Source organism: Numenius arquata, chromosome 7 (assembly GCF_964106895.1).
Source record: "Numenius arquata chromosome 7, bNumArq3.hap1.1, whole genome shotgun sequence".
Taxonomy (NCBI): domain Eukaryota; kingdom Metazoa; phylum Chordata; class Aves; order Charadriiformes; family Scolopacidae; genus Numenius; species Numenius arquata.
In genome coordinates this window covers 58,508,960-58,533,611 of record NC_133582.1, presented here as the reverse complement: position 1 = coordinate 58,533,611, position 24,652 = coordinate 58,508,960, and the positions used below count along the sequence as shown (strand labels likewise).

Here is a 24,652-nt window from a genome sequence, read left to right as displayed (position 1 = left end):
CTGCTGCCCCTCGCTTTCCATTCCCCTGCTCTGCCAGAGATCACCGCTCCTGCAGCAGAAGCCACAGAAGTCGATGCTCTGCAGTTCCCTCCTCCCTAAGGGAATGAGGAGGGCAGGGCTCAGCTATGTATTGCAGACGCTCCACTTCTCAGCCTGGCATCTTAGCAAAACACAGGGGACTCTGAACAGGCACCCGCTCCCAGCTGCCCCCTCCTTTCCCAGCAGAGCAGCCTCCGGTCAAAGAAAAAAAACACACAACCAAAACCCCAAAACACACACACACACACACACAAAAACCCCCAACCAACCAGCAAAGAGAACTGAGAAATTAACCTCCAAGTGAGGTATTTCAGAGCGATGATTCTTAGAGAGCAATATAACATATTAATTAAGACTCCCAAGCCATCTTTAAAGGAGATTATTTGGAAAAGTCCTCCGTGCTATTGATGTGAGCACTGGAAAGGGCTGTTCATGGGTGCTATTACCCGTAGTACGTGAACTGGAGCTAATGCTCTTCAGAGGAGAAAGCACAGCCATTAACAATTCAAAGATTTCCTCCTAATACCTTTTGCACACATTGATCTAATTCCTGCTATTAAAAAACAAACAAACAAGAAACCACAAACAAGGCAAAAATATTTACTAGATGATACTGTCCTGTGAAGATGGACTCGCAACCCAAACCAGTCAGAAGTCGAGGACTCTAAACACTAATCCCTGGGGAATAGCCCCAGGTAGCAGAGAATCTCAAAGACGAAAAGATTCCGAGCAAAGGGCTCTTCGCAGGGAATTCCCATAGAAAACGATCCTTAATGTTCCTGTATCCCGATTTCCCCCGGTTACCACAGCAGCCAGCTGGAAGTAAAGCAGGCAGATTTAGTCTGACAAGCATATGAAACTCATGCTTTCACAGAACGGAATGTTCAGATTCGCACCGCAGTTAAGCGTGGGGGAAAGTCAGGACCGGGGTGACCCTGGAAGGAAAAGGCTCATGCTCTCCGTTATGGGCAGTCCTACACCTACAGCAAAATCTGTGCGCTGCCCTACACCTGTCATCTTAACTCAAATGGATTCTGAGGGGATCTGCCAAGTCCTTATCTAATTTCACCTCCGTTCAGCAACTGAACTGTCACGGCAAGGGGGAACCCCAGCACCTCCAGCCGTACCCCAGTCTCGCGGTGACGCCCCCCGGCTTGGCTTCACAGCAGCGCTACCCTGAGCAGCAAAAAGATGCACAAGCAAACACAGCCTGCATTTGCTCTCCAGTTATGGTACAGCTTGAAAACAACCCCCCCCCAAAATCCCAACCAGACGACAACCCAGCACCCTCACCCCAGCCCCCAACACCCCACATTCAAATTCCAGAGGGTATTAAAATACCCTGTGAAAATGTGCAAGTGTTCTTAGTTGGAATCAATCTTTCTCTAGATTTACATAGACCATCTCCCTTCTCTTTTGCCAGTCAAATACGATGCTTTGGCAACCTAAATCCTGGCTATAATTCATATATGAATTGTATTTACGTCTCAATTTATATATTTTTTGCGGTTACACTTTTCAGGAAGCTATTCTAGGCACCAGGAACGGACCATCATCTCCTCTTCCAAAAGAAGAGCCTTACTGCAGGGGCCTCTCCGCTCCAAATGGTTAGGAATCCAATACACAACAATCTTGCAGAAATCAGCTGCCAGATTTATTATTCTACCTGAAAACCCCAAACAAACGGGAAAAAAAAAAAAAAACCCAAACAAACAAAAAAAAAGTGGAATAAAAACAGACTTTAAATAAACCTCTTAGGTACATTTTAAAAAGGGTTAATCAGTTCAGTGAACGACTTTTATATCTTCTGCTGAGAGATCATGTAATGTTGGTCTGATTGCTTGTTTTGTTCAGTGAGTCACTACCGTATACATATATATATATATTTCTTCTTAAATATTACACATTTGATGCATTTTTTTTTCCTCTTTTTTTCTTTTTCCATTTTTTTTTCCTTTTTTGTCCAACCCCTTTCCCAAATATCCACATCCTGCCACAGGCAAGAGGCGCTCAGTGCTGACATGAAAGAACCAAAACCAATCCAAGGACTTTTCATCAAAGCATGTTTCATTTGAACCTTATTTCAATGGAAATCACATATTATTTTTTTTTTAAACAATCTTACTCAATCTTTTCCCTTTCCTTTTTGCTAATTCTGCAATTTTAGACTTCTGATTCTGGGTTGATCACCGAAATTTTAAGTGCCATTGAGACTTACGGATGACAGAATTAGGTGACATATTAAGGCATATATACACTCCCGTAAAATATGCTGTCTTATGGATCTGAGTAAATTAAATACCTGCCCAAATGTTTTTTTATGCACCTGTGGTTTCTAGTGACCACTACTTCTTTACTTTTGATTAATTGCATTTTAAAATATTCATAGCTTCGCTAGTGTCTTAACTGACAGAGGATGGAAAATTAACCCACCACCTAGGATTGTCTTTGACATTCATCCGTTATGATGAAAATTAGTCTTGTTGTTTTACGGTTGTGCATTCATTTTCCTCCTGCTTCTTGGGAAAATAGGAAAATGAGGTACTCCACATCACACCTATTTAAATTTCACTGGGCAAAAAAAGAAATCCAGATCTTACCCCCCTCTCCCTCCCTTCAAACTAGGAAATATTATATTTCAGAAAAGGTGCTCATAAATATTTAAAAGTTTTGGGGTTTTGTCAGGGCTTTTTTTTTTTTTTTTCATCTTACATACAGAACAGCATGTGTGGCTTGGGTTCGAGACTATCCCTCTCAAAAAATAAAACGATTTGAATAAGTAACAACAACCCCCCCCCCCAAAAAAAAAACCTCAAAAAAACCCTCTTCCGAGCATATCTGATCACATTTACATTTAGTGTCCAAAACAAGTTGATTGGTAACATCAGTGCCAGCACTACAACGTCATACAGCGACTTCATGGTAATTCTTTTTTGACAGTTCGTCTAAGTCTCCGTTCCACCGAAAATTACAAAAAGGTTCTGCAGAGCTTTCCTTAGCAAGCTGAAGCTTACTAGTCATTTGTGGATGCGCATAAAAGCTGCTTATAGCACAGCTATGGCGTAAGCTATTTTCTAAGCAATAAATGGTTCAAGTCATCTATTTTGTCCTGAAATGCTACCTGTAGTTACAGCATTGCTTATAAATGGTCATAGTAAATTCAGCATCAAAGAGAATATTACAGAAAAAGACAGCAGCAGAAGCATTAGCATTATCTAGTATTTATATATGTTATCAACATAACACAGCAGTAAAAGGTTTAAATGCATATTAATGGGTACCGTGTCTAAAAATTACTAAAGTACCTATTTAGTGTATTGGATATTTTTCTCAAGGAGTGCTTGCTGTGTCTAAACAGCATAATTAAGATATGTGACTTAGTACAGTTAATTCCTATTGATTAAATAACTTATTTATGTACCAAAGGAAATGGAAGGATACAAAATGTCTTCTCCCTCCCGATCGTGATCCTGTATTTAATGCTGACATGATCATCAGAAAGCCTACCACATGTAATTACTACCCTCAAATGGATCTGGAAAGGTCTAAGCCATAGCACGGGGCCACGTACGGATAGCAATGTGGCTCCAGCTGTGGCATGTGGCTTGCAGTCTGAAGTCAGGGATTTTGCGGCTTGGTCATTGTACTTACGGGCACTCTGTCATTAAACAGGATTTTTTTTTGAAGTCGTACCAAAGAAATAATAAAATTTAAAAAAAAAAAAGGAAAAACTCTGGAGTTATCTGGTTGATTTTGGAGGCAAGGTGCAAGGTCTGCCACTGCAAGCTTCTAAATTAAATGCTGTGGTGTACGCTTTGCTTCTCTTTTATAACTGCAGAAAGACAATTAAGAATGGCAAGGAAAAAATGCCCTAGGCATGCTGTGCTGATATCATCATCAAGTGGTTATTTTGCACAATGAGAATTAACTGTACTATGGATACCCAGAGAAAATGTACAATATCTTATGCTGATATGAAACAAACCAGACATGATATAGCTTTTTTTTGTACTTAAAACCTGTATGTTCCCTTCCCAAACTTAAGTAAAAAGCAAACCCACCCTTTTCCTCCTGTTACACAGAATAACGTTTAGGTTCCAACCCTCCCCTTTCAAATAAAGTGCGCTGTCCATGGCAGACCATAGGAGTAATGCAACAGGAAAAGCCCCTTTTAGTGTACTATTTAAAAAACAAACTGAAGTCGAGTCAGCTTTCCTCTGGGTCTTGTGAAAGAGGAGAAGCCTAATGGAGGGGGGGAAGACACCCCCTTCACTGTCACTGTTGTTAATAGACATAGCCTTCGTTATAGGGGTGGGTGTTGCAGCAGCCACCGTCCTGCATGTAGACCATGCTCTCGTCAAAGTGGGACAGAGGCACAGTGTCCTCCTCATTGATGTGGCGCTCCATGTCAGTCTTCAGCAAGGGGCGCTGGTTGTCTGGAAAAGCCATGGAGAAAAGCGCTTCAGGGTCGCAAACAAACTTGTAGACGTATCTCTCTCCAGCCACCTTGGGACAACAGAAGGGACAAAAAAAAAGGAGCAGCGTAAGGCCTTGCGGTTTTGCAAGTCCAAGTTCAACAGTCTCGAGAAGGACTCACCTTCGTCACACAATTAATACCGCGGCAGCAGAACTGGAAAGGCAATGACCTAGCAAAGACAACAGGGATCTGCAGAAGCAAGACCGGGCAGAACGCTCTTGGGTTTGCCACACGTGATATACCCTGTTGGAAGATGGACTAGGTATTCCACTTCCAAGCTTGTGTTTGCCATCGTTTCCTACACTTAACCACAAATGGAACTTTTCTTACTGGACAATGTAAACAAATTGTCACTACAGTGGCAAAATAAAATGACTACGTCCAACACGCTGCGTGCGAAGTGGAAAAAAGAACCACGTTGCACGATAGAGATCTGAATTTCACTTTACGCAGATTGATTCATACTTAAGCATAAAAGCACTTTAGTTATAGTGCACGCTGATTGTACAGGGACAGCGTAAGCAAATACGCAGGCTAATATGTACTTAGCAATTGCTCATGCAAAGTCGGGACATTTGGATTTGCTTATGGAGGGGCAATTTGTCCAAAGATCCTAAAGTTTTCCCTTATTCATGAATAGCACTGCATGTCTGCGCTTCAGCTTCCTAAAAGCTGAGGAATGATAAAAACAGCACAGAATTATTGTGGTTTTTTTTTTTAAAAAAAAAGGTCAATATAGTGTCTTCTCAAGCACCTTATTTAAAGAATTAGGGTAAAAAATATGAACCATGTTGCACGCTCACAGCTTATTAATATTGTTTTAAAATAAAGATCGTATCGTCCTCTTCTTGCAGCTCCAGCTAGCGCGGTATTGGGAGTGAATGAAGGTGGCAAAAGTGTAGCAAATTTTATTCTTATGGGTGCAAAATAGTCTGAAGCACCTCCTTAAATTTTCAACTTACTTATTCTACAAATAACGTCAAGTTTTGGTAGAGGCTGTATCTGCAATAGAATTTTTTTTCATCACATTAATGTCAGCAAGTTTGACAGACTGGAGGCTGCATTCAGAAAGCGGGCATTTGCACGACCTGTTATCGTTGCTTAACTTAAAGCAAAAGGGGAAAAATGTGCATCCAGACCTTGCAGCAAAGAAACCTGCTCTGAATCTACAGCCGCCATTAGTTTTTAACATACACTAACTGCCCAGATAGGGCGATCCCAGGGCAAACCTCAAACTTTGCTATGGCAGAAAAATAAGCATCCAAACTAGCTTTTAAAACGTGTGTTAAATACATTCTTGTAGATAATAAAGTAGTAGTTTCAAAGGTAGCAGGCTGGCTGTCAGAAGTACTTGTAAACTTTCCACACGAAATGGGTGTGTGGGTTGGGCAGCATTATCGGCCTTACGGTATTCCCGTCTCCACCTTTTCAACTCCTTTCACTCTCTTTGCTTCTTAATTCTTGCCTCTGTGCTGCCTTTGAACTGCGCTGGCGAAACGGCGAATCGTTATCCCGGTTGACTCCGGGATAGTGAAAAAGGAGAGAGCACTACAATGATCCCACAATCAAAGCAAAAGAACCTGTAACGGGCAACTCCAAATCAAGCACTTCACAAAACCCACTGGAAAAAGTTGCCCAGTAACTTGAGCCAAGAGCATTGTTTCCATTCATGGAACAGGCAAATGGCAGGTTTAAACGTGTTAAGTCCCCACAGGTCACAAAACTAATGTGAAAAGATATGGAACAAGTTTGACAGCACAAGGTGTTCATTATCATCTTTGATCACACCCGTAAGTTTTGGAAATGTAGCAGACAGGTCTCTCCTATTGATTTCTCAGTCCATCTACATGGTACCACGTAGCATGATTTAAAAAAAATACATTTACATCAGCAAGCCACAGCAGAAGGCCAAGTTGAATACTGTCAGCAAGACCAGACTGTTATATATAAATTATTGTTAAATATTTCTCATAATTCAGCCTAGTATAAAATATTAAACTCCACTTAAAAATGGCATTATTACAACACTATTGGTAAAATATTAAAGTATTTGGTGTGTTAATAGGTATCATTTTTCTCCCCTATCTTGCACTTACCAAAGTACCCAAGCGCTGGGCAGCTAATTTAGATCTGCAAAACATTATTCATGCTGTACTCTACTGTTTGCCTTTCCCAGGTGCCAGGAAGCTCTTTTGGGTATTTTTGAATGTTACCTCGTTCCCTATAATCATGCCATGCATTGTGTGAACTAAAACCACAGACATTTTTAACACAGAAAAATATATCTTGATGCATACACTGGACTTGATAGATGAAAAAGCTTAGTGTTTGCCCAAGTAGATGAAAAACCTACCTACCTAATGCAGTTACGGGTACTCCCCCTCATAAACTGACTTATGGATTAACATGCAATGCTCTGGTGAAATTTAATAGAAAACTAGCTACTCACCTTTTGCATGATTCCCTTTTCATAATAATAGCGAAGTGATCGGCTAAGTTTATCATAGTTCATAGCTGGCCTATTCTTCTGAATCCCCCAGCGACGTGCCACCTGCCACAAAAATGGATTAGCATTGATTTGTTAAATGCATTTAACAAGCAGATCTTATCATCAGATACTTTATTTGGGGATGGGGGAGGGGAAACCCTGCAGGTGCAACGAATAAACACAAGAGAAAAGGTTGGCATGACCTGAATTTCCCATGTACTACAAGGATTTTTAATTGGACACACAGTCGTGCATTAAACCTGAAGGAGACTTACTTAATTGCAAATGTGGTAGAGGGTTGGGAGGTTTTTTCTTTGGTTTTAATAAAGAAAACCAATAAAAAAAAAATAAAGATACATAACAACTATTTATCAAGTTCCACCAGAAAAATTTCATGAAAAATGAAAACTTTTTTTTTTTTTTTAGTTTGATACTGTGGATAATTGTACTATTCCTGTGTTCTCCCTGCTGTCAGAACACTAAGTTATATTAAACACACATGCATACACACTTAGTTCATTAACTAATACAGACTGTACTTGGAATGACAGCGATGTTGAGATTATTAGGAGATACAAGTCAAAAGCCAACTCCCAGTCTTAAATAAATAAAACTCCCAGTCTTCCTCAGCAAAGAAAATGAATTATCGGAGAAGGCAGGGTAATTGCCTGGAAGAACTATACGGTAGAATGAAAAATGGGACAGAAATGTCATCATTGCAGTTGTATAGTTTCCCTCAAAAAATAATAATAAAAAGGGAGTTGCAAGCAACTCGTGAAGCCAGTCCATAGAGAACAACATGCCTTCTGCTCTGACTTATGACTGCTACTTGCCTTTATGCTTCCTGTTTTATTGCCAAAGGTAGTTCTGGACAAAGAGACCTTTTGTTTAAAGAACTTAACTGCTTATTCTGCACCTGAAATTATAATTGACTGTTGGTGACATTTCAATTACTGGCTGTACAAATGACTATCATGTCACCAGAGGGGAAAAAAAAAGTCAGAGCTGATGAACTCTTTAAAGCACATTTTATAAAAATGTTTGAGAGGTGCAGACCATACAGCTCTGGGAAAAGGAGAGAGTAGCCAAGCAGCTTCTCCACACGCTGCTCTACAAAACCTTCCCATAGGTGTCTGCAGCCTTTTGATGCAAACCATGATGGACAACGTGCAGCACTGAGAGTTGAAGGGGGCTAAATAACAACAGCAAAATCCATGACTTTGATCTCCATCTGGACAATGATTTTTAAAGTTTCTTTTGAAAGCATTATTTCCTTCCAGTGGTGCAGCTTTTCAGGCTTACGTAAATGACCATGGCTCTGCTAACTTCAGCTATGTTGTAGCTGTACCGCAACATACCTCAAATCATGTCAATTTATTCCAGCTGTAGATCTGGCCTAGATGTGTAACCTTGATTGGCCTATTCATCTTTGTAACACATGCCTACATCACTCTTTGTTTATACCTGCCAAGTTTTTTTCTGCATTAATCAGAGTCCTAAAAATCTCCAACATAACAGGCTTGCATAATAAATAAATACACAGCAAAGCTAACTACAACAAAATAATGGTTGAGAATATGCTACACTGTGGGGTATTTTGACATTCCTAAATAAGCAAGCAGGTCCAGAAGTAGTCTTGGTGAGTCTTCCTGTCCCTGAACTGCACAGCATTTCTTAAGTCTTGCCCCGTGGAAGGGATTCAGGCTTCTAGCCTTCCATCCCACTTTCCTGCTGAAGGTTGCTGTCCCCATGACAAGACAGCAGAAATGCACCTACACCCAATTCTTAGCCACCACAGTTACCTACTTTCTGAATGAACTGTGGTGCTCAAGGAGCTGATACATATTCATTTTTGGTGTCACCCTTTCTACAAGGGCATAAACCTCCAGAAAGGGATGGGATGGAAAGGTCATGTCATTGACAACCCAACCTGCCACAGCTGAACCAACAAACTCTTTGACTTCCCTTCAATTTACACTTGGCAACCAACAGGAGTGTGCAACTTCCCATAGGCTATTCTTATTTTAATTGACAGTTTCTGTCAGGTCCATGGCATTCATATGAAAACAACTGAGGCTCCTTTGTACTCCCTCAGAGCACACAGGGGTGAGGCAAGTTTCAAGAAGCCTGCCCCCTCCAGATCTTGGATGCAGAGCTGCTCAAAAACACAAAGCAACTGTTACGAAGTCAGACAGGCAGATGATCTGGTTAACTTAAATCAGAATATCCAGTTCTTCAGGGAATTACACAATAAGGAAATCTTAGGGGTTTGTTTTGCTGCTTTCCCTTCCTTAGCTAATAAAATCTATAAAGTTTCTGCACCATCTGCTGGGAACCATTTTGCAATAAATCTCTTTAATCTCGAAAATCTTTGGGCATACCTTAAAGACAAGACAAAACTATGAGGGTAAAAAATACTGAGACCGGGGCAGCGGGAAAAATTAGGGAAAATCTCATTCACCAAATCAAACAAAAGCTTTTCCAAAGATTTCACTTTGTTCTGGGCCACGTCACACAACTAAGAAGTCCACGTGGCCTGCTACGGCTGCAGACTTGCCAACAAAGTTTTGGTATCAGATCGACTGAGACTGTTCCGTGGTCAAATCCTCTGAGGCACAAAGCCAGGATCTGCCACGGTGACTACCACTAGTGCAGGGGATGCTTGGACAAACGAGAGCCACCACACGAAAGGTCCTTGCAGCTACCTGTCCCTCAGCCAGACCACGTCAGGAAGGAAAGGGACATCAGTCCTGTCACCATCCCCAACTACTCTGTCATCCCCTCGGGGCTGTTGGCAGGTGATGTAACTTAAATGCAAGAAAGCCTTCAGATTGCTTATGCCAGCAGATGGATGGCAAAGAGCAGAAATAGCTGGTGGAACACAGAAGCCGTCTTACACCCCCGAACGTTCCTACTCAGCTCTAACTCAGAGGGGAACCTGAAGGAAAATTTGCTGCGGTCTCTATTACCCAACCCTGTCCAAAGGGCAAAAGCAGTAAATCAGAATGATACTGCTTTTTGACAACCCTAATCAAATCATCTACATCATTATTACAATGAAATTCACGCACCCCACATTTTCCAACAGTTTCCATGGCTGTTTAGAACACAGGACAGATTATTTAATGCTACCTAGTCCAAAAAAGTTTACGTAATAAAATGTTCAATTTATTCCTGTTTATCACACAAGTGAACTAAGTCATGCTTCAGCAAATGTTCATGAATACAAGTAATTTTATCTACCCCACGAGTCCTTCATGGTTCAGGAGAGACGTGCATGAGTGTTTGCAAGCCTAGGATCTGAGCATGCACTAAACAATCTAACAACACAGATAAGCAGGAAGACTCTGAAGAAGACTCTAAAAAGAGGGGACTTTACATAATTTTGATGGGATTTTACTGCCTAACAATCTTAACCTCCTCCTTTGCCATCTGTCAGACTTGGGGTCTTTCACTCTGCAGCCTAGAAGTTCTGAGTTTGAATCAGTCTATGATTCTATGATCTCCACACTGAAGAATATTCGGTGTTGAAAGACTATTCAGGGAAGAGTTTTCCAAGGATTTTGGAACACAACTCTATCCACAAAGTGGTTCTGAAAAATCCAGGCCCCACAATCAATGCTGAGGATTTTGTGACTCCAGCACTTGCAACATCTTTATTATTTTGTGGGACTGGGAATCAACTCTATGCGTAACCACACCTCTGTCCTACCTGAAGCACTTCCCTTGCCAGTCCTTTTTGTCACCCTCCTAAAGTGCTACCGAAGCAAAATATTGAAGGAAAGCAAGCCTAAATCCAAAGGAGCAATATTAAACTTTCAGGACAAGGCAGCGGATAACAGGGATGTCTCACCCACCTCCTCCGGCTCGATCAGCTTGAATTCCATGCCTCGGCCAGTCCATGCTATGAAGTGAGAGTTTGATGGGTCATCAAGAAGAGCTACCAAGAACTGCCACAGCTGAAGCGAGCCTCGCCGCTGATACGTGGGTCCCTCGCGGTACATGCCTGGCTCCTGTTTCACGTCACCTGCACAGAACAGCAACAGCGTGAGATGAGCAACACACAAAAAAATCACCGTCGCTCCCTTCATCAGATAAACCGGCAAAGCCCTCGTTAGGGTTAATAAAACAGAGGGAGAGGACTCTTTACTACCCAGCCACCCACAAATGCAACATTCCCCTCTCGACTGTTAGTTGTAAACATTCTTACAGTAACATATTCATACACTAAAAAAAAGTACCTAAATTCAGTCATGATTATGGAAGTCTCCCTAAGCCTATCCCCATTTACTGTTGATCCATGCAAATCTCTCTTGCAAACCATTTTTGCAATCCTCTAGCCGAAAGAGCATGAACTATTTTTGTAAGCAACTCTGATGTCTGAAGAACCACGTTTGTGTACTAGACTTTGCACAAGCCCCAGTTTTGGAAATGTAATGTATGCTTCATAAAGCTGCAAAACCCTATTGAGTGAAACTTCTTTTGCATGCAAATGCTTCTAAGGAAAATTTGACAAAGTATTTGACTTGGACTTAAACAGCATGTGCTTTATGTATAGGTATGCAAATCCTGGAGATATGCGAGTTCCCCTGTGGCATAGCGCACTTGCATATAAGCACATATTACTTTTATTCATATCTACATATTAGATTAGTATTCCCCCTGAAAAGCAGTAAGTTAATTTTTCTAAAACTTCAAGTCCAGAGGAAGCATTTAAAAAACAACAATAATAGTATTGTGCTAGTTGCTCCACAAACTGCCAATGAAAAACCATCCTGCTACATCCATACTGTGTCTCTGTTGTTTTTTAAATCACATTCATACTAAACAACTCATGCAAACGACAACAGCCGAAAGGTCTGATGCTGAAGCAGAGAATATTTTTTTCTGCCCACGACAACGGCAATCCTTGATATGCTGGTAAAACTCCTCATTTCAACTACCCGAACAGCAATACCAAAAATCTGGAGAATAAACAGTGTGACCTGTTTTAATACGGAAAGTCAGGACTTTACATTAAACCTCAACATTAGGATGCTCTGACGGCCATTACAGAACAGCTCCGTGTAGTGAAAGTAAGAATAATAATATTAAAAATGGAGCACTTCCTTTTGTAATCAGGAAAGAAAAATTGAGTCAATAGCTGTGGAAAACAAATAAATCAACACAAGGCTTTGTGGTTTATGTGAGGTTCAAGTTCCATCCCTGAAAGGCCTTCTTTCTCAAGGACAGGATTTTTCTCTTAATGATAGCTGAGCAATGCACAAATAGCAAGTGCAGTCTTACAGAGGATCAGATTCTTTGCCTGTGATGATCTTTGATTTCAATCGGAGCAGCTGAGAATCTACTTCTGAAACATCAAGACCAGTCCTGGGCTTATCCCACTTTTGCTTTACTGACCAAAACATGATGACACATCTGTTATTTTTTTCCTCAAAAGTCATAATGCTACAAGTATAAACACACCTATTTCTATCACAACATCAATCTTCTAGAGCACAAGGTGTTCTCTCAACGGACAGTCACAGAAGCCAGCAGCAGACCGCTTGCTTTGCAAGCACACAAGTATTTCAAAAAATATCTCTTTCACTTTATTTGTATTTATTTTCCATTTTCATTCCCTTCCCTGTACAAAACCCGAACAAACAAATCAGGATTTTCGAGAAAGACATAGACAAACACTACTCCTGAAGTTTTAACTTCTTGTAATACAGGGTCTGATCCCATTCCCATAAATGTAAATATGAATTTGCCACTGGTACTGTAAACAGATCAGGTTCATAATTATTTTTGAGGAAGAAAAAAACCTGACAGTCTCCCGTTCTTCAGCAAACACAACAAATCCTGCTAGATACATAACAGTTCTATAATCCATGTAAGTGATTCTCAGGGGAAAACAAACAACATAAAGCAGGAGAAAAACCCCAAGAGTTCTCCAGCTCTGCTTTTGGCTATGGTCAGAGAACTGGTCATGAGTTTATCAGAAAGCGTCTAATCTTTCCTGCTAAAAAAAAAAACCAAGCTGGACATACATACACTAACACAAAGAGGCCACTCTAGCAAATTTAAGTAATTGGTCTCCAAATTACTTCCCAAAGTTGCAGGCTAACAGAGTCACAGGCAAGAAATACTGAGTCCATCTACTTTCTCTATAATGAAATAAATCTGAAATCAACTGAGTTACACCAGGAAACTGATTTTACATCAGAGTAACTGAGGATAATTTGGGCCATTTATTTCAATTGACCTCAGAATCCCTCTTGGAAAAAAAAAAAATCTGTTGTAATGGGTCGTGTTGAGAAAAGATCATTGATTTGTTATCAATCCCACTGAAAAATAAACTACTAGTACAATGCTTAACCTAGTGCAAATACATTGACACAAACACAAAAATGCCCTATACGCTCACTCCCCACTATTCATCACTTCACAGAGAGCAAGACAAGAGGCTTAATCCTCAGTAAAACCAAAGCTGTTGCTTTCCACGCTGTTTTGTTAATTATAAGAAGAGCTTTCATTAAATCTCACACAACAAGCTGTATGTGATCACCAGTGCAATGGAAATCCTCCTATTACTTCTCAACAGTAGAGGAACTGAGCTCCTCTGCCACAACTCTGGATACAGCATCTTTCGCTGGCAAAAGCCGGATGACGACATCCTATTGAAAGGGAGACTTTGGTTTCAAGAGACAAAGGTCAGCTTTGGTTGGGCGCACGGCAAATGGTGTGTTAAGGAATCCCAAACTGGAACGTTACCGAGCTTTTTTTTGATCACCAACAGAGAAAAGTCCCTCATCTCTTCCTTTTTCATCTCCCCACACAAGAAAAAGAGAGAGAGAGATGTGTCATACATACCGTCAAACTTCTCTGGAACAACGCAAGTGTCATCGTAAAACTGCCTAGGTCCCTTTTCATACATGCAGCCTGTAAGTTAAAAAGAGAGAGGTGTTTATAAAAAAGATGCATGGAGAAAGAAGAGATCATAGGCTTAATGCCAGAGGGAACACTAAGTCATAGAGGAATCAGATTAATGTCCCACATCCTTTACACACCGCCCAATCGCAACATTTTGGCCCCAGTACAGGGGTGTTTAATTAATGTGTGCATTCCCAAAAGACAGTTAATCTCCACCTGCAAAAAATAAAAAAGCACCCATTTTTTCTTTATGATTTATTCCAAAATGTTTATCTCATTTCCTGTTTGAACTAGCATGGCTTTGACTCTTAACCATTAGTTCCTGCGGGTCTTCTCCCTGCGAGACTAAAAAGCTTGAACTTGTCAAGTTCTTGACATCTTGTCAAGATGTCCTTCTCAGTATTTCCTCCTCACACTCACAGAAGTCACCCTCCCTCCCCCCTTGATGCTTCTTCCAATTAAGATCATTCTGTAAAATTTGAATTTTGTCCTTAAGAGACACTCTCTGCAAACCTGCAACTCCCTTCTGTACACACTCCTACTTTTCAGTATTATTTTAATGTTTTGCTTAACCAGAACTGTATTGCAGGCCAGTACCAGCCTCACCGGTGCGACTCAGCAAGACAAAACATCTCCTCCTCTCCTGCCTCCCTCTGACCCTCCTTTTGACTGAGCAAATATTACAGAAGGCCTTTGGGCCATAGGGTTGCAATATTTGGTTGGGCAGGTTTCCTGCTGTGAAGCCAAGGAGGAGGAGGGAGGCCCATCTCTAAATCATTTTTTCCAATATACTGTTTCCCGGTTCCATAGGCCTGGGTTACATTCAGCATATTAAAAACCCATTTTGTTTAATGTGCCCAGATGACCAAACAATTCAAATTGCTTTGTGTGACTGCCCTGTCCTGCCCGTTATTTATCACTCTGCCTATCTTTGTGCCATAAAGTTATCTATTAACTTTGTTCCCTATCTTTACTGAAAATGTTGAATAGCAACACTCCAGATATCAATTCCTACAGAACTATAATAGAAACAATCCATTCCGAGATGATTGCCCAGTGACAGCCACTTTTACATCTGTCAGTTGGCCAGGTCTTAATGTATTTAATGTGTACTTTATTGATACTGCTTTGTGCTAATTTCTTAATCAGACTGTAATGCAGTGGCAAACTGAATGCCATAAAAAGTCTAACTATGCGATACAAGTATCTTTATCAATCAAACTTTTAGTCTCAGCAAAGAATAGAATCAGATTTGACATGACCTTTATTCCATAAAATCACATTGACTGATTTCCAAATACAGAAAACAAATATTTATTGAACAACACTGCTTTTTCTACGTCATTCATAACAATTTTACCATCTCCAGGTACCTATGAGTGCTAACATGGCTAGGAGCGTTTTTCCCTATCTGTGCTGTGATTAAAATTCAAATCTGTTGACCCTCGCCCTGCAGTTTGCAGATTTTTCCCTCATGTCTTTCACCTCCCTTATCAAGCTTCTACACTTCACATAATTTCATATACCAAGACTGTTATAAATTTCCATCTCCTCTTTCACCCTCCTTGTTAAACACTACCTTTTATTTCTATTTTCTGCCTTTATTTTACCCCAGAAGCAGTTGGGCTTTTAGCCAGATTTGTTATCTTTCCAGCTGTGTCTTTTGACTAGTGAATGAAGTATTACTAGAGGACTTCGGTGAAAATTCAGACAGATGTATGAATCAACCTCAAACCCAATTTCCCTCAGTGTTTGTAAAATTTGCCGCTTGGAAGAAAAACAAATAAACCCTAAATAAAATAAAAAAAAGAATAAAAAAAAATCATATCTTGACAAGAAAGATACACCAAAGCAGGAGAGTGGAGGGTACAACCTCTTTTTCAGTGTTTTTTTTTTTTTTTAGTTCTGTTTGCCTTCTTATTTTTAACACATATAAAGTGCTTTTTACTCAGAATTATTAATTTTGATGATGATCTAAGCTCTGCCCAACTGAAGTCACTGAGAGCTTTGGTATGTATCACCTGGCTATACAACTTGGGCCTAAGCAGCACAAAAACATTCCAAAAATCATAACAAAAGGAAAAGCCAAAAACCTTCACTGATTTTAAAGGATAACATGGATTACTTAACAGTTAACTGAGCCAGTCACACCAACAGCCTGGAAAACATCACTTGAGCAGAATGGGTGGAACAGACAAGTTTTTAAGCACCTCTTCCTTTCAACTGCTAGAGGCTTTGAATAACAGAATGAGTAAATTCATGATAAAATTGCTTCTTACCCTGATCAACCTGTGGCACTACAAGAAGCTACAAAAAAATATAATCAGTGCATCAGAAACTCGAGACTGGAAAGGCAAAGATAGATGATGCCAGTCTTCCCAGTAACAGAATTAAACCAGTGAACCCCAAATCCCTCCAGGCTTTTTAATTTTTTATGTTTCTCTTGTACAAAAAGCGATACATAATAGAAAACTTAACTTCTGTTCTGTTTGGGTGAGCCAGGAAGCCTTCTTGCCTCATGTAAATGGAATGGCAGCTAGGCACTTCTGAAAGGAGAAGATGACAACGCTAGTCAAAAGACTGTCCGGAATTGAAAGTGTGCAGGTTATCAATGAGACAGGCTGCGGGCACGAGAGCAACAGAAAGGACGCAAGTCACAGCGAGGGGGGACCCGTCAACGCAGAGTCAGCATTTCAGAGCAGCACGCACGAGGCACGGCGGAGGGGAAAAATCGTACCGTGAGGACCACAGACCACACCTAACGCAGGCACTCGAACTCAAACCCTTGTTGAAATCAGCTTTGCTAAAAGCTGCCTCCCATGACTATTACACTTCGGACCATTCACAGCCCCAAAAATTCACACAGAGCAGTAAGAATATTTCAAACCCTGTGCTTGTGTATCTATCTTTGTAACTAATGCGACCTAACATTTTTAATCAATTACACAGAAAAGCCTGCCGATCACACTGGAGACTTAGAAACTCTACATTAATACAAGGAATTTAGAGTAGGATAATGCTTTTTAGACTCTGGTTAAGGATTTGAAGAGTTAATGAAATTGTCTGTGACTGCTAAACATTTAATGTAGGAATTCAGATGCACCAGTTTCACTCTCCACCTGTACTCCCCTAACCAAAATAGAACTCCCCTCAAAAAAAAAAAAAAAAAAAATTACTGTGCACATTCTAAGTAATAGACATTTAATTGCCATTCCCCACCTCTGCTCAAACCTGCAAGAAAAATGAGAAAACCCAAACAGAAATAATAAAAACGGTGTTTTTTATATGCCTTTCTATTTCCCCCCCATGTCTCGCACTGTCCCCAAGTAGCCACGTCCTGTGCCCAGGGACTTGCAAACAGAAACACACCATAAATGTTTGCCCTCCTACACCATGTTTAACCCACCTCTCGGATATCAAAAGTCTTGCTTAGCAAAGTCTATTTGATCTCGTGATAAACTCCTACCCCAAGCTATGCAATCTGTTACCAGCAACTTGTAACTCTTTCAGAGATGCAAACAGAGGTCGAAAGAGCAGACATTATTTTTCCAACGCTGCCTACAGACTCTTTCCGACCGTGATTCCAAATTTCACTGTTCAGTGACTAGTGATGAGTATCAAAGATTTGGCAGGATAAGAAAATGAGGTTTTACACTGACTTCACAAAACAAGCGAAACCCAGGGCAGTAATAATAAGTTTCCTCTAACAGTCCACCGTCTCTCTTGCACATCTGGGCCAAACTCTTCATTACCTCCTCCTCCTCCTCTCGATGAAACGCTCGTGCCTGCCTGCTCAGGCCTCGAGAATCTCCAACGTCTCAGGCAGCTAATTCCGAGCAACCACGGGAATCAGTGATTCAGTGGTCACCGGAGTCAAGTATAGCTCTGCAGACTAGAAGCTGAGGCTACACGTAGTGGTTCACCTGCGAGGAATCACTCATGTTACCAAGTAGAATTTTAAAGAGAATGGAAAAATCTACGTTAAAAAAAAAAACAAAAGAGGAAGCTGGAGAACTGAAACAGATGCTATTTTCTATTTTAGGTAAAAATTCACTAGTATTGGCAGCAAAACCCTTTTTGACTCATGAACTCCACTCTCGCAAAGTGATACAGCAGAGTATACAGAATGAAGAATTATGCACGCATCCAAGAAGTTGTGCTCTCAGCCAATTTGGGGTTTCATCTCCCATGCTCCTAAGTCAATTACAATTAACATCTGGAGTCTTTTTAAGGCGAGCATTGTTTGTACCAACATTACTTAATCTTCTGGTTAGCTTGTGCTTAAACAGTCCACAGAGGACCGAAAAATACAGCAAGGAAGAGTTTATTTCTCGTAAAGTAACTAGAGTCTTGTTATCCTAAAGTGCTATCAGTTAATTTATGACTATCAGAGTGGGTCAGACTCTAATCAAATTGTAGAAACATTTCCAAAGTGATTATTCAATCAAATGACTAACATGGTTAATTAGGAGCCATAAACATTGCTCTGAAGTTCATCAAAGTAATGACTTGCCCAGAAAAATTACTGCTAATTAAATTGCCTGCTGCTTTCATTTCTACCTTATCTAATAAAAAGTCCAACCAATGAAATTTAGCGTTGCAGTTTCAAATTGTACTAAATGCTTGACTAAGACCCAGAAGTATTTTTACTAGCTAAGCGGAGCTACTTCAAAAGAAAACATTTTAGTGCAGAAATTACAGAGCAATTATATGTTTTCTTCTCCGTAAAGCATTGTTTCAAGACAACAAATAAGACAGAATTAGGCATAAAATACTTCCAGGGCAGGATCCAAGTGTTTAAGGTGACTGATTCTATCAACTTTTAGCAATTTTTACCCTTTGAAGAAAGATAAGCCTGGATTTAGGACACACAACAAACTTATTTCAGACTTTTAATGAAGTAACTCACATTGTAAAGTTACATCATCTCAAGAACAGCAGAATCCCTTTAAAAAAAAAGCCCTAACTTAAAAATATGGAGACATAAAAAAATTAATTTATCTTTTATTATTAATTTGGAATACTTAGGGATTATTCTTCATTGCTCCTCTTGCTAACAGCAACATAGCAGTCATCTTAAAAAAATGAATACGGCCTTCTATCATGTTGGTTTGAAACCACTTTTTCCACAGTAGGTGTTATTTTAAAATAGCGTGTAATCTAGACACTGCAGAAATGCCTTCTCATCTGGGAATGTCACAGAGAAAAATACCGAAAATAAGCTCTGCTGTGCCTTAATCAAAATACATCAAAGCAGAAAAAGCCCAAACAGACTTCCTCAGGACAACAAAAATCTGCTACTGAATTTAGCAGGCACAGGTTCTAGGTTTCGTTACCAAGTAAGATGCTTGAGTGGTCCCTTGGTAAGGAAGTATTTCATATTAATTACCGCATCAGAATTTAATGGCTTAGGTTGTCTCAGCCCTGTGTAACTCAAAGCGGCTAAGGAATCCTTAAATCCTCTTTTCCGATTGTTTTTCAGAATAAGGACCAGCTTTTAGACCCACAGTCACACCCTACACAGAAACAAATAGAATTTCAGCCCACGTCCTTAGCCAGGCGAGACACGGGTAAGACGAAGCTTCTGAAGGCAACGGGACAAAAGTCTGTCTTCTCCTGAATGAAGCAGAGCAAAGCAGGAACCAGAAACCTGGACCAGGATTTATTCTTCAGCCACAGCTCTGGGTCTGGCCTTACACAGCCTTCTTAACTAAGGTCACGTTGTTGTATTAAACTCTAACTCCGAATTACTTTTCGGTTGACTTTATCAACACCATCCGAAGATCTGGAGGCCCAAGGCGCTGCCCATGTGCACCTGACAAAGCACGGGTCGATACGCAGGGACTGTGCTACATACGTGCAGGTGCAGAGAGAGGGACGGAAGACCAAGGTTTAGAAGGTGTGAACAATCTGAAACAGGGTGGGTGAAGAAGTAGAGCCACCTGCCTGGCCTTGGGCCCTGCGCGGCAGCTCCGGCGAACGGCACAGTGTACTGGGGAGTGGCTGACTTACAAGTCATGGAATCATAGAATCATTTAGGTTGGAAAAGACCTTTAAAATCATCATCCCCAACCTAACACTGCCAAGTCCACCACTAAACCATGTCCCTAAGTACCACATCTATATGTCTTTTAAATACCTTCAGGGAAGGTCATCCAACCACTTCCCCAGTCGGCCTGCTCCAATGCTTGATAACCCTTTTGGTGGAGAAATTTTCCCTAATATCCAATCTAAACCTTCCCTGGAGCAACTTGAGGCCATTTCCTTGCTATCGCTTGCCACTTTGCTACAACCTCCTTTCCGGGAGTTGTAGAGAGTGATAAGGTCTCCCCTCAGCCTACTCTTCTCCAGGCTGAACAACCACAGCTCCTCCTCAGCTGTTCTCCAGCCCCCTCATCAGCTTCATGGCTCTTCTCTGGACCTGCTCCCGCACCTCAATGACTTTCTTGTTGTGAGTGGCCCAAAACTGGACACAACACTCAAGGTGGGGCCTCACCAGTGCCGAGTACAGGGGGACAATCACTTCCCTAGTCCTGCTGGCCACACTGCTGGTACAAGCCAGGATGCCGTTGGCCTTCTTGGCCACCTGGGCACACTGCTGGCTCATATTTAGCCAGCTATTGACCAACACCCCCAGGTTCTTTTCCACAGGACAGCTTTCCAATCACCCTTCCCCAAGCCTGTAGCGCTGCATGGGGTTGTTGTGACCCAAGTGCAAGACCCGGCACTCAGCCTTGTTGAACCTCATACCATTGGCCTCGGCCCATCGATCCAGGCACTGGAATTCATCTCAAAGTCACCTGAATTCATCAAATTCACCTCAACTCACACATGAAACTCGTCTCCTTCTTTACAGGCATAAAATAAAGTGATGACACTAAAACTGAAACCTTCTTACTGTTTGCCTACCTCTCCTGTTTACACTTCATTACCAAGTCACATTAAGAACCGAAGCAGTTCCCAGTGGATACAGCCAGTCCTGTGATTTAACTTATGCCATATCCAAATGCAGAGACAAAGGCAGCCTTTTTAAAATAAAATATTCAAGCTAGAACACATCATACCTTTGGCCTCAAACTTAGTAACATCACAATTACACTGCAAGTAACTTTTCTGTTTATGGATTTCCAAGAATACTGACAAACTGTTTCAAAGGAGCGCTTCATCCATCGCGGAAACCCATTTAGCCTCCTGGTGGAAAGCAGCTGTTGACCACCACTGAGAAGCTCTGACCAGCTCACGGGTGAAAGCAATACTGAAATCACGGCCAAATGGGCAGGGCTTTTTAGGTAAAGAAAGGCAATTCTTCAAATTAGATCGCAACAAGTGGCTAAGGTGGCACCAGGCACCACTAAGAAAAACCCTTGATCCCCCCCTTTGCAGAGCGAAGTGCCAAATGATTCTTTTTGATATCTTTCTCTATGATACTTTAAACGTGCAGAACACATTTTGATCAAAATTCGTATGTCTCTTTTTGAGAGACATTCAAATAGAAATACTAGAATTAACTGTAATCTCCCGATACAGGAATTGCTCGAGTGTGTTTCACACCTCAAATGCCAGTGGATCAAATTTTAGTTCAACCACCTTTAAAAGCACTATCCCCTCAGAAGCTGTGTAATTACAACACAGTCCTACAAATTGGTAAAATCCTGGCAATACAAAAGTCAGCATTATTTCTTCATTAGCACATTCAGCATAAAAAATGTAGGTGCACTGAAGTTACGTGGGTGAAAACAGAGTCACTATCTTTAAAAATTAACCTGAAAATTAAGTCTTCTTTCCCCAAATCATTATGCAGTTTAAAAACATTCAGAATGGAAGGTTTTGCTCTTTGTTTTGTCCGTCACTAGCCTCCCTACCAGCAATTAGGAAAAAAAAATAAATCTACAAGTATGTGCACTCACACATACATTTCCTTCTAAAAATAGCTAATTAAAATCTGTTAAGTTTAATTTCTTACATCTCACTTGACAAAAACCTACCAGAGAACTAGATACGGCCCCAGCAGCTCACGTCTAAGCGGAATTATTACACACACAGAGAAAGAAAACCTTAAGGAAACAGCTTCCTTTCCACAACTTTGGTTTTTAGATCTATGACAACATCTAATGCATTTTCTGAGACCAGATGTCAACAGCCTGTCTAGGCGATGTGTAACTTTTTATACAGCAGAACAGGAAAACAAAGGCTCATACATTCAGCTCTGAATTGAAATTCCACATGGAGTTGATCTTTCGAGCACGCTTTAAAATCATGTATTTGCTTTTATTAACCTCAGTAACTGTAAAATGTATTTTAAACACTGCTTTCCTTTGAATTCAACAAAAGACAGCAGTATTTTCTCTCTCCTTTTGTTGGTAATCTTGCTGCAAAAAAAGATCCGTGTTGCTTTTTCCCCCTCCCGCCCCATCCCCTGCCTGTAAAATCGAAGTTGGACAAACACTGCACGGCTGAAGTGACATATTTGAATGGAATTCAGACCAACCAGTTCCTGTTTATGTTTCTGATTTGAGAATGTAGCCTTCTCATTCACTATACATTAGAAACACACCAAGGCCATAAATGGTGTCAGGTTCCAGGCAGGCAGGGCCAAGGAGCATTAATCATTACTTTAAGGCAACTGGCAAAAGCAGCAGCTGAGGGAACACTACACCCTTCAGCTCCGCATAAATGGACATTCCAGGGTTTGGCGTGTGTGTGGGGGTGGGGTTTTTTTCCTACTTTTTTTTTTTTTTTTTTTTTTTTTTCCCTTCAGCATCCATTTTATGAATGAAACTTCAGGCTGCAGAGAGTCCATTCATATAAAAGCTCTTGCTCACAGGGCTCCGTCTCTCGGGATCAATCGGTCTTGGGTAAGGCTGATGTGATTGGTTTAAGGCAGGCTTCAGCCTTCCATTACTGATTTAAAATGCAGCCTGTGTCCATTTGACCTGCGTTAATGCACAAAGAGTAAATCCAGACTGCGCTCTCAATCCTCAAATCAAATCATTAGCCAGTGCCACTTACTGTAACTGTAGATTTAGAGGATATTTATCCATTTCTTTGAAAAACAGGGACTGCAGGACAATTTTTCAGATCATATTGTCTGCTTTGAAAGAAAAAAATAGCCCTGTGGTCTCCTGCCTATGTGCTCACATTAACTTGGTATTCTGGTTTTCCTTTGTTCATGAAGGTAATATTACAAAATGCATTCTATTCCAACTAAAGATTTCTTTCAGACAGAATTAGCGAACAGAGGAAATCAGCTAGATCAGAAGCAAGTGAAAAGTTAGAATTCTGCCCTCCATAGCAATCTTCGGAAGTCCAGGTTTCCCAAGTTTCCCCCTCAGATGCTATTCACTGCTACCGTCATACCATCCACCGGCAGATTTGTGTTGATGTGTTTCAAAAGCAAGCACAACGTGCAGTGCCGCTTAACTACTGAACAAAAAAACCACGCTCATTCACTGAAGCAACACAGCAAAGACAAGCTCCTGAAACAAGAGGGTGAAATATTTTAAACCACGGCAGTGAGACTCGGGAAAACTGCAAAACCAAAAAGGAGGAGGGAAAACTTCTTAAGCCTACTGAACTCCAGAGCAAACCCCTACCCCTTGTCCCCTCCTGCCTCTATGCCGGCCAGATTTGCGCTGAGAACACTCGTACTGCCGCGTAAAAGAATTTCTTTAAGGCCATAAGGAGATGCAGTTTTAAGAGGTACGTACTGAAGCACCATATCCAGGAGAAGGACGGAGTCAGTTCTGTTTCACACAGCATTTTATAAAACTGCGTTCAAAAACACTGTGAGTATTTGCAGCCTGAACAAAAAAAAAAAAAAAAAAAAAAGAAAGAAAGAAAAAAAAAAAGAAAACCTAGAGAGAATTTGAGGAAAAGATTAAGCAGCTGGAGGATTTATGAAGCAAGATCTCAACAGACAGACAGCCTAAGAGTATACATGCGAACTGTCTACAGAGATTTAGAGGTGGTACGTTAATACCAAGGAATTGTTTAGGATGAGCCAAAGAGGTGTAGCTATGAGCAAGGGAACGGAACTGATCAAAGGGAAAATTTAGGCTTATGATCAAGAAATATTTCTTAACTGTGAAGTCTATTAGTCTGTGAAATAATCTTCCAGGAGAATAATTGTAGTAATAGTACTTAGCGCTCGTACAGCGCTTTACGTTTTCAAAGCACTGTACAAAAATTAGCCAATATAATTAAAGGCAGTAGTAGAAGAAAAGAAGTAGTAGAAGTGTCATTTTAAATGCTGCACTGATCAATGCACTAGAGAATACCCTGGAAAATGCAAACCTGCACTGACAGCACGATTTCCTTTTTCCTTCATACTAGCATCTCCAAATGTCTAAAATTTATCTCCAAGAAGTACAACAGAACACCCAACTGTTGTTTAAAAAAGGGAGGGAAGAAAAAAAAAGCAATCTGCAAATAAATATACTTCCAAGAAATAATTTGGTATTTTTTCCTTGAAATTTTAATTCAACACAATCTCTCATGCTGTTCTGCAAACTCCCAAATTTAAGGACGTCAGCTGATCTCTAGGGAAGAATGTGCCACTAGGGATCTTCTTCCACATTAATTTGCCTTGATTTGCTTTTCGAAAAACACCAGGTCAGGTATTTGAAAGGACTCCTGCTTTTATGCTGTTCCCAGTCACTAGATAAACACACATTTATAACATGGATGGTAGAACGCTAACAACATCCTATACCTATGAGAGCAAATGCAGCAGG

At 40.7% G+C, this 24,652-nt stretch overlaps 1 protein-coding gene across 7 annotated transcripts in view; it reads right to left on the bottom strand.

Moving 5' to 3' along the window:
- Positions 1 to 2,099: 2,099 nt before the first annotated feature.
- ETV1 (ETS variant transcription factor 1) overlaps positions 2,100 to 24,652 on the bottom strand; it is a 66,113-nt gene continuing 43,560 nt past the window's right edge. For 6 of the 7 annotated variants that reach the window (XM_074150128.1, XM_074150130.1, XM_074150129.1 and 3 more), the window contains 6 exons: positions 16,398 to 16,465; position 16,199; positions 13,860 to 13,928; positions 10,862 to 11,031; positions 6,966 to 7,067; positions 2,100 to 4,545 (listed from right to left, as the gene is read on the bottom strand). In XM_074150128.1, coding sequence (XP_074006229.1) covers positions 4,324 to 4,545; positions 6,966 to 7,067; positions 10,862 to 11,031; positions 13,860 to 13,928; position 16,199; positions 16,398 to 16,465 — 632 coding nt within the window. In that variant the 3' untranslated portion in view covers positions 2,100 to 4,323. The remainder of the gene's footprint in view (positions 4,546 to 6,965; positions 7,068 to 10,861; positions 11,032 to 13,859; positions 13,929 to 16,198; positions 16,200 to 16,397; positions 16,466 to 24,652) is intronic. The other variant, XM_074150131.1, reaches the window with a different exon arrangement.